At 32.0% G+C, this 10442-nt stretch overlaps 1 protein-coding gene across 1 annotated transcript in view; it reads right to left on the bottom strand.

Moving 5' to 3' along the window:
- Positions 1 to 5422: 5422 nt before the first annotated feature.
- Positions 5423 to 10442, bottom strand: part of Nckx30C (solute carrier family 24 member Nckx30C) — a 63062-nt gene continuing 58042 nt past the window's right edge. The window contains exon 7 of the mRNA XM_089705014.1: positions 5423 to 6227. Within this exon, the coding sequence (XP_089561140.1) occupies positions 5984 to 6227 (244 nt within the window). The 3' untranslated portion in view covers positions 5423 to 5983. The remainder of the gene's footprint in view (positions 6228 to 10442) is intronic.

The following is a 10442-nucleotide window of genomic DNA, read 5'->3' as shown; positions in this document are numbered from 1 at the left end:
TTTGTGTTTACAGATAAAAAGCAGGTTTTTACATTTCTTAATTTAACTTAAATTATTCCTGTAAAATTACCTACAGATGCACCAACAGTAACTAAATTGCTTCAGTTAAGCACTGATAATTTTATTCTATGCGTATTCTTGCTCTACGTCAACAAATCTTTAGAAAACACCTTTTCTAATTTCAAATATTAACATAAAGCACTTCTTATTGAGGGAATAAATAAAAATACAATTTACTATTTTATTATTTTTATTGTAATTTTTCATAATACCGTCGACGCCCGACGCTCGACCCAATGCTCTTTACGTACATTAAATAATTTCAAAACAACGGGTTTAAATTGGATGACAAACGATTACAATATTCAACAATCAATAAAATATTTAATCAGGGTAACAACCGCATTTTTATGGATGAAAAGCCAAATAATCTTATGTCTAAATTATTCGTTTGCGATTGACTTGGCTTTACATTCATAACCTTGTCATCTTGGCATAATTTGTACTATCAGACAATTAACGCACTTATTGCAATCACATCTATTTTACCGAAACAAAGAGCTCACTATATTCGTAATAATATTGTTTAATTAGCTAAAATAATACTGTAACAATACCGCGTCGAACCGAAAATATTAAACCATCGAGAGCCACCCGAAATATTCTGTTACAACATGTCAAAATTCTATCTTAACTACGTTTAAAATCAATAACATTTTTAGTTTTTTTTTACTTAATTAATATCACTATACGATCTACGCTGTCATCTCGATACCGAGATCTGCGGTTAGATGTAAACATGTAACCAAACTGCAGAAAGTCTAGCAAAAATACTAATGGCTACGATCATTTTATCATTAAAATTGCATTCGAAACTTCATATCGAAGATATTTTTGTAAGACAAGAAATGTTCGAAGTAGAATGAAGATATAACATGTATATTATATAATACTGTATTAATGAGAGATTTCTGAGGTATATACAGGGTGTCCCACCATCGGTATACTAAGCTCAAAGGAGGTTATAGTTTTGCACACGCTGAGTACGTAAAAAATACTTATAAAGTTCCAGGCGATTTTTTTTCAAATAGTTGAATTCTTAAAACTCTATGTGTACACCCCTAACAAGCAACCCGCCTAACTTTTCCACCCAAACGTGAGTCGTGAGCTATCTTTTAAGATTATGTTTTTATACACAAAATGCTCACATAAGCGAAGCGGTATATGCCGGCTGCGCGATGCTAGAGAAGAAATCATGGATTTTAAGAAAAAAATAGCAAAAAAATTTTGACGTAATTTTGTTGTTTAAGTATTTTTTACGCGATCAGTGTATGCAAAACTACAAGCCCCTTCGCGCTTAGTATACCGATTGCGGGATATCCTGTATACAGTTAAATTATGACTATAGTTGTAATGTTAACAGAAACATCAACATTGACTATACTATTCGAACGATCAAAATGAATACATCCAACATGAAACCTTGTAATTCTAAACAAAATATTGTTGGATTAAATGGAATCGAATCTAACCTTAAAATAGGACCGCTTGATCTAGTGGTATTTAAAGTGCACTTTCGGAATTGCATAATAATATAATTGATAAACCATTGATATCAAAACCTCAGAAATCAACTATTAATAAACCTATACTGTTTATAAAACTTTTCACCTAAACTTATACAAACTACAGTGAATCCTTGTGAAGTTGTATTATAAACGCTATTATAATAAAATTGGTCAATTCTTCTTATTAATAAATATTATGATTTGTATAATCGATGATATAGTAACCATCTACTCTATTCAATAAATTCTAAACAAAGATACATATGAAAAATTACAAATTAAATGTATCTACTGAAAAAATATATTTCCTATTATATCTAGCAACGATCAAGTTAAATTATGACATATTTTGCAAGTTGTGATGATAAAATGAATCGAGTACAGCCATAATAGAATGAAATATTAAAATATTAGATTAGATGCAACCTCTACGCTATACGCTACGAAAAATGTACCTATCCTGTAGATTTTCATAAAATTAACATTAAAAACTCGAATCGAGATGCATCAGCTCAGAGAAAAATCTACTCCTTTCATTTTCTTCGACACCTTAAAGCTTTCGAGTTAAAAAGGGGACTATGATATGAACAAAGCGATACAAAGGTTAACTAAGTTATTGGTGTTTGTCATTTGTGTCGTAGAAAATGGAACGACTCGTCACAATTCATTAACCGCGTCTCGTTCATAATTTTATATAAAAATCATCACTCTAGTAACAATTCTACTCGAATATCAATATTGTACCTCAATTTCTGTAAGGTAGGTAACATTTTAAGTTTAAATTTAGCTTTAAGCCTAATCTTACACTACGGAGAAGTCATAAGGGTTAATTTGTATTCGTTAAAGGTATCAAATGGCTAATATATACTGTACTTTAAATTGTAAAGATTCTAGTCGTAACAAACCTGAGATACGAAGGCAACTAGCTCTGCCCGTGCTATGAGTCGAATGAGTTCTGCGCCCCTAGCCAAGAGGCTTTCTGTTAGCGTAGCGTTCAATAGAATAGACTACGAATGTATGAGATTGACGTAGGCTGTAGATAAACGTATCTACAGGTTACGTCAATCTCATACATTCGTACAGAAAGCCACTTGGCTAGGGGGGTTCCATGACGTAGCTAAGGACAGCGCACAGTACAAGTGACGCTGTGATATGATATATAAACCGATACTCGATCTTATAAAGTTAACTAGAAATAACGTAATGGAAGGATATTTATTTTACAGTTTCTAATCGATAGTTATAGATATAAGAGATAGATAGAATCCGCTAATATATTAAGATTGTAGCTTACGGAGCCGTGTCGATATAAATAGTTACACACGTTGTAATTGGTGCTTTCCAGTATAGTAATACATAATATTAGTTAAGAATATATAGCACTCTACGTCACTCTAAGTTGTTAATATCAACGTCTTAAGAAATCTTTATTGGAGAGAAAAAGTTATTCAAATCTTAGAATAATAAATAGAAATAGAATGGCCACGTGTAGGTCGCACAGTTACGTGTTTTTTCGTATGTTTGTACATTACATCGTCTGATACCCGATCGACCTCGTGGCACTGCTAGGCGAACTACAGAAGGCTATATTAATCCAACCTTACCTATCGTGAAAAACGAGCCTCCAATTCTTACTTGAAGTATTTCTTAAGCACATATTCTTATCACAGAATATCATTGAATTTCATTGTCTGGTACCTACAGATATGTTATGTTACTCCCTATTCCAAAAATTATAATTTGATAAAATGTTAGTGTTGGCAAAATAATTCATATTAGAATTCAAAGAGGGCTTCCAACAATTTATCGAGCCACAGAGATTTGGTTTTAATACAATCCAATCTAATTAAAACTTTAATTTTCAATAAGAACAAGAAGTTTGTAATATATAAACTTTATATAAATAATTAAACATTGCTTCACATATATTTCACAATTTATTTTATTTTTCAATCTTCCATCGACTTACTTACTGCATTTCTTTTTTACCAATTTGTCGGGACCATATTTAAATATAAACCTTTATGGACCATAATATACTTTATTAGAATTAAATTTGCCAATACTATATAACAAAGAAAAATATGAATGTTTTGCGAGTAGATTTTGAACAATTGTGCGCATTCATACTTTTGAAATTATTACAATGGCGTGGCATGTTATATAAACTTTTTGTTAAAGCTAAACAATACGATTACTGACTAATCTATACTATTTATTGCTATGTCAAATAGGCGGGTAATATTATGGGATTCAACAATTGGATTTCAGTTAAACGCCTCAAGTCGGGAACTGGGATCAAAAAGTTAAAACTTTTATCCTTATTAGGTCTAATTTTTCAATCCTTGGTTAAAACTTATTCGTCGAATAACGTATAAAACTACCATTTTAAAATGTATTCTTATTGCCCGCAATTGACAGTTTACAGGTGACATTTTAATATTATCGTGTAATATTTTATTGGACGGATAAGTTTTAACCAGGGATTGAAAAATCGGTCCTTAGACATATGAAACTAGGCAATAAGTTACTACCTTTAATCTTTAAAAAGCACACATTTTATGAGAAAAATATGTTACTTTTTACGAATAGTTCAATATTTACATAGGTACAAACTTTTATGGGTCAATTCAACAATCTGCTAAACATAAACGACTGTTTAAAATAATTAAGCTTTGAAACCTAAAATGTTCTAACTAAAAAACTTACTACATATAATGATATATTTAGATAATACATAAAATCTATAACGACCTAATATTAAAATTAAATTTGCGTATAATTGGTCAACTTAAAAAAAACACATATTTCTAATAAGTGATAATAGTGAATTCCCTCGACCGAATTGAGGTATTCAAATGCAATCAGTTTCTCTACAAACAGACAGTGATTTAGGAATGGGTTAGTGAAACCTACGGACGGTTTAAACCATGTTTAACAGTTCAGACGTTTAACCACTGACTAGCGATTAGGGATCACTTTTTCACAGCTACGAAAGCTTTCTAACGAATGTTTAAAAAAGCAAGAAATACATTTAATTTCCCACTATATATAGGTATTTTCATATTGTTTGCTTTTTCAAAAATTCGTTCAAAAATTTCTTTCTTTGCTTTCCGCTGAGAAATGATCCCATTTTAACGCAAATAAACATAGTCTCTTAGTGCAAGAAGACAACCTTTAGAATAAACCGTGTATAAAACCAGGGCGTATGAACACTACATGTGTTGTGTTGAATATATTATACGAGGCACATTTTTTTTTATTAGTTTAATATGTTTCGATATATGCATGATAATTCCAATGCTTTCTATTTCCCCGCCTGTATACTTTATTTACACAAATTTTGTGCATACGCAATAAAAAATCCAATTAAATGTGAAAGAGAAGAAAAACTATATATAGCTACAAGAAAACAACCCACGTGCTTAGTAATTAAAATTCAGTGCATATCTCTAATAAAATACATTTTCATTAAATTTAACAAATTTTCTTTACGTATCAGTACAAAATTTTACAAAAATAAACTCAAACCAACGATTAATTTTGTAAATATTATTCTCATTTGAACGTAATTTTAAAGCTAACACATCGTAAAGCACAAACTATTTTATATTCTACACTAAATTATCCGGATATCCACTATTATTAAAATTTACATTAAAAACGTTCACTTTCAAATGATTCAGCAAATAATCAACGTTCTATAAAATCTATTTAGTTCATGAATCTCGTTGAGCATTTTAATTCAAATTTTAAATTATTTTACACTAAAAATAATATGTACATAACAATTTGACGAAAATTTGTCTTTAATATCTATGTATAAAGGCGCTTCTTGTACCATATTAAGCCTAAATAAATACAATAATCGTTCAATAACATATGTATGGTGTAAAACCTACTTTTGTTTCATGGTTTAACTATAATAAAATCAACGATCTCACTATATACCATTTTAATCGTAAACCATACCGTAACGCCTTAAGTATTTCTTTTATTTAAACATTGGCTTCAATTTGTATATTGGAAGAAAACAATATCGCTTCATAACTCGATATTGTCAATCTAAAATAACAATGAATGCGCAAACATATCTGGCAAAAAATCGCAAATTCGATCGCAAAATACATACTTACGATCGTTACAATGATGGAGTCCGATCTATTAATCCGCAAAACATGGACAAAACACTATTGGTCTTACCACAAAACAACATAAACACAGTCTAACTTTAAACCAGGGATCTGTCACTTTAATAGTTGTCTATGAGAAATACGACAAAACCAGATTAAAAAGAACCCGCGCTTAAAGTTAAACCGTATCTAAATTTGTGGTAAGACAGTAAAACGTTTAAAATACAAAACAAGTATTATTCTATCCACTACACGTCATAAGTACGCTTGTTTGGAACGGTCCTATTCGCTTGGACAATGTAGGTAGCCGTATTCGAGGCCCAAACTGACCGCGACGAAGACGAAGTACAATAGGAACATCGTGAAGCCGAGTCCCTTGTTCATCTTCCACCTGAAGCAGGCGATGCTGAGGATCACGAAGAGTAACATCGCGAACAGCAGCACGATGCTACAGACCATACCTTTGGAGTTCACCTTGACTGGCTCCCCGTTGATCAGACCGTATAGGAGCCATGGTAGCGGCAACCTGGAATTAGAGTTTTATTATTAAATTTTGCAAGAGAAACCAGAAATCTTCTTATATACATATATATAAAACTCAAAGGTGACTAATATAGTGATCTATCAACGCACAGCCAAAACCACTGGACGTATCGGGCTGAAATTTGGCATGCAGGTAGATAGATGTTAGGACGTAGGCATCCGCTAAGAAAGGATTTCCCGAAATTCTTGCGGGAACGGGGAAAAACGGGGATGCACGTACAAAGTCGTGGGCGGAAGCAATAAAATAAGTATAATTTTGAAGTGAAATATCTTTAGGCGCGTAAGACTAAAATTAAAAATTAAAAAGCAATACCGTTGTCCGTTACGTCATGGAGTAAATCGACGAATCGACGAGCTTTGAATCTGGCCAAAGAAATTTAACTTCTGACACGTGCGTTTTGAATAAAAATTAATTTATTTTTATTTTCAAAATACAAGTGACTAGTACATAATGAATGATTTCAGTAAAAAGACTTCCTGTATTTATAGGAAGTAACAATGGCATACTCTTTTAAAACACCTTTTAAAATATTTCTATTCGCCATACAATCGAGCTCTAATAGCTTAAACGAATCGTTAATTAGCTCACAACAAAGATTAATAGTTATATTTGTTTAAAATTAGGGAAAACTAGCGCTTTAACACGCGAGGTCGGTTCCGTGGCATTTTGTTGACCCCACATTTGGGCCAAGGTTTGTGGCTTGTGCGTGGATGAATATCAGAAGGCGCCTGAAGGGATCGTTTGGTACATTAGGCCATGCTATTGGCATTTTGGTTTCTCAAAGTTCGACTATGGAGAAAGATTTAAGACTTTATGTATAGCGTTATAATTATCTATAGTCTATACTAATATTATAAAGCTGAAGAGTTTGTTTGTTTGAACGCGCTAATCTTAAGAACTACTGGTCGGATTTGAAACATTCTTTCGGTGTTAGATAGCTCATTTATCAAGGGAGGCTATAAGCTATGTATTATCTCGATAAGACCAACAGGAGCGGAGAAATGCGGGTGAAACCGCGGAGCACAGCTAGTACAGAATAATATTGGTGGTCTTAGACGATTTAGCACGACTTTCGTAGAACGGAGTATCGTAATTCGTAGCATGTTCATAACGTAGTTTGTTTTGGTCAAGGCTTTAGTAAATAATGTTAAATTTGATTTCTAACGTTTCTGATATTATAAGTATTTGGTCTTTAAATTACAGTATCCGTTTTCGTTTCTGATTTTAAAGAAAAACAAAGTATAATGAAATATATATAGGTGATTAATTAAAAACCAATATACGTATATATGTTCCTTGTACCTAACCCTTTATGTGCTACGGTTAAATAAAATATACAACTTCTTTCTAAAAGAACGTCCTTTCTTCTATATAACCCAATTCGGGCCAGAACCCCGAGTCCCGTGAAAAAATAAAAACGTATTGTAACATCTATCAATAAATGAAAACATTTCTGAACTTGTGAACTATTCACAAAACCTCAGCTTGTATATAACGAAAATAGGACACAGTTCTATTGGCAATCGTGAATAGGCATTTTTTCTGCTCCACTTTTCTTGATTTATATCAAAAATACGGCTTTTACGATCGCTTCGGTTACACTGAATGCCTGTCATCAATGCTTTATTTGACTTATGCGAGTCGTATACCAATCTTAAATGTATTAACTTGAAAGAGACGGAAAATGTTTATACTCACAGACACACGTAGGTTATGTTAGTACATAAACTTTTGTTCTATTAAATATTGTAGATATTTGCAAGTATTTTTAAACTGATTGGTTGTGATTAACTTATGGATTTGTGAAAACTCTTTCGATTGTTGATTAAATCTTTTGCTTATTAGTCACATTTTAAGCGGGTTATGTTTATCTGAGTACATCAAGAGTAGCAATGTAAAAGTTTAGTCAAAGTAATAACAAATAATACTTAATTAATTACCTAGGTACCTAATTTTCTAATATTATAATAATAAATCGTCACCACGTTATATTCTGGAACATTATAAATTTAAAGCTTGGCCTTAATTAATTAAAAATGTCGGTAATTAAAAGTAGACTGAATTAGCGTTCTCCGTTTCACTGTAAGCAAAAAACTAACTTTTGTACACTAAAAAGCCTTCAGACGTAATTTTAACGAAATCCGGTTTACGGCGGATTAATTCGAACTTTGTAAAACTCAGTACAATATATTTAAATAGTAGATAGGTAAAGCAATTGATATAGACTGCATGCAACGAAAAATCAATTTTATCGCCACTCGCTTGAGTTGAATTTCGTTCAACCCCTCATATCTTATTTGTGCAAAGTATGTGCGAATTTAAACCTTATACTCTGGTAATAAGGGATGCAATAATAAAGTGCATTATCGATCGAGATGCATCAGACGCACACAGACGAAGCGCAGACAAAAATAAAAGTGCATTCGTGGGGAGAGATTGTCTGGAAGAGTTTGTGGAAAATTGTTCGTTTTTTTAATCATTTCAAAATGGCCGGTTGATTTTAAATTTCGAATATGGCATTGTGCGTGTTTTTTATTTTGGAATGGTTTGTTTACAGCTTCATTCGTTTTTTGAAAGAATTTAATTAATAATACGTATTTTTTAAAAGATTAATTCTTACTTACCAGCAATTTAATGCTCTATTTTTCAATACGATAGAGTTTTTAGTAATTTTGAAAGCTTGAGAAAATACCTTTTAAATTATTACCTATTTAATGTATTTTATCTACATTGAGCATATTTTCCGGTATTTTTATAAAAGCGAAGGAAGCGTTTGATATAAAAATCGTATCACAACGGTTAAACTATTCATACTGGCTTCAAAGGAACGCAGAAGTTATGAGATTTTTTTATTATTGAAACAATTTTTAAATGAACATTTTTCTTTCCTCTCCTTTTGTTGCTTTGGCTATGTTATGTGTAGGCTTTCAGAGGCAGGTTATCAAGTTTTTAATTACTTTCCCTGCTTCGTTTAGGTTTTGTTTCAATTTAGTCTCCCTTTATAGACCTACGTCCCTTTCCGGGCGAATTTCCCTTTCAAATGATAAAAACATCAGCTCAGTAATTGCGTACGTCGTGATTGACAAACATGCAGCCTTTGATGTTAATGACTGTATAGCGAAATTAAAATTTCGTTTAGCGTCTGATTTTTTGATGCAGATGATTTCATTTCATAGTAATATGAATCTATACTTTATTGAAGTGAAACTTCTTTATCGGGGTTGGAAAAAAATTTAGTGTAACGTTTTTTCGTTACGCGTGACATTTTTCAATTACGCGCCATCTTTTTCTTATCCCTACCACGCGCGATTCGACGTATTTCTGTAAAGTTGCATATAGTAAATTATTTTTTGAAAAATAAGGTCATAAAGAAGTTTCACTTCTTATGTGTGTACACTAGTCCACGCACACATTTTTTAAATGAAGGTAAAGAATTTGTTCGTTAGCACACGCTAATTTCAGGAACTAGGTACTGGATCAATTTCAATAATACTTTCACCGTTTGATATGTACGTGGCCCCTGAGTGCTGAAATGCCGTATTATAATAAAGTACGTCTTTAAGGTAGTATTATAAGTAGGTATGACGGAAAAGCCGGAACAGATAGCTAGTCATGAATTGAACGCGATTTCATAGAAAAGTTAAGTCAAGATAAAAAGATAAGAGTACTTCAATAATATTTTATTTCTAAATGTGTTGATAAGTACATAACCTAAGTGGGTGTAACTACACACGTAAAGCCAGGACGGTCGCTAGTTGAATAATAAAAGGGAAATTGCTTACTGCCCGGAAATGTACGGCCATTAATGGGAAAAGGGACGAAGGTGATTAAACGGTTACACGATCGATATTTTTTTAATATTTTAGTAAAGTTATCGTTTTAGTGTTATTTTTGAAGATATTTATTATAGACTTATCTGACTGCTTTTTATATTAACGTGAGTTTGTTAAGTTACATGGAATTTCTTGCACATAACGGCTGACTTTACTAAAGATTCGCTGTTTTTAGGTAAAAGGTAGGAGAAATTGTATGAATTAATCCATCCTACTAATATTATAAATGTGAAAGTTTGTGAGGATGTGTGTGTGTTTGTTACTCTTTCACGCAAATACTACTGAACCGATTACAATGAAATTGAGCACACATATAGAGGGTAACTTGGATTAACACATAGGATTGGTGAAAACCCACGGGAAC

The sequence above is a fragment of the Colias philodice genome, chromosome 16, assembly GCF_061535455.1.
Source record: "Colias philodice isolate Cphi_HAF_F1 chromosome 16, ilColPhil1 Martin Lab GWU primary, whole genome shotgun sequence".
NCBI classification, from domain to species: Eukaryota; Metazoa; Arthropoda; class Insecta; order Lepidoptera; family Pieridae; genus Colias; species Colias philodice.
Note: the sequence above shows the minus strand (reverse complement) of the source record. Positions and strands in the feature narration are given on the sequence as shown.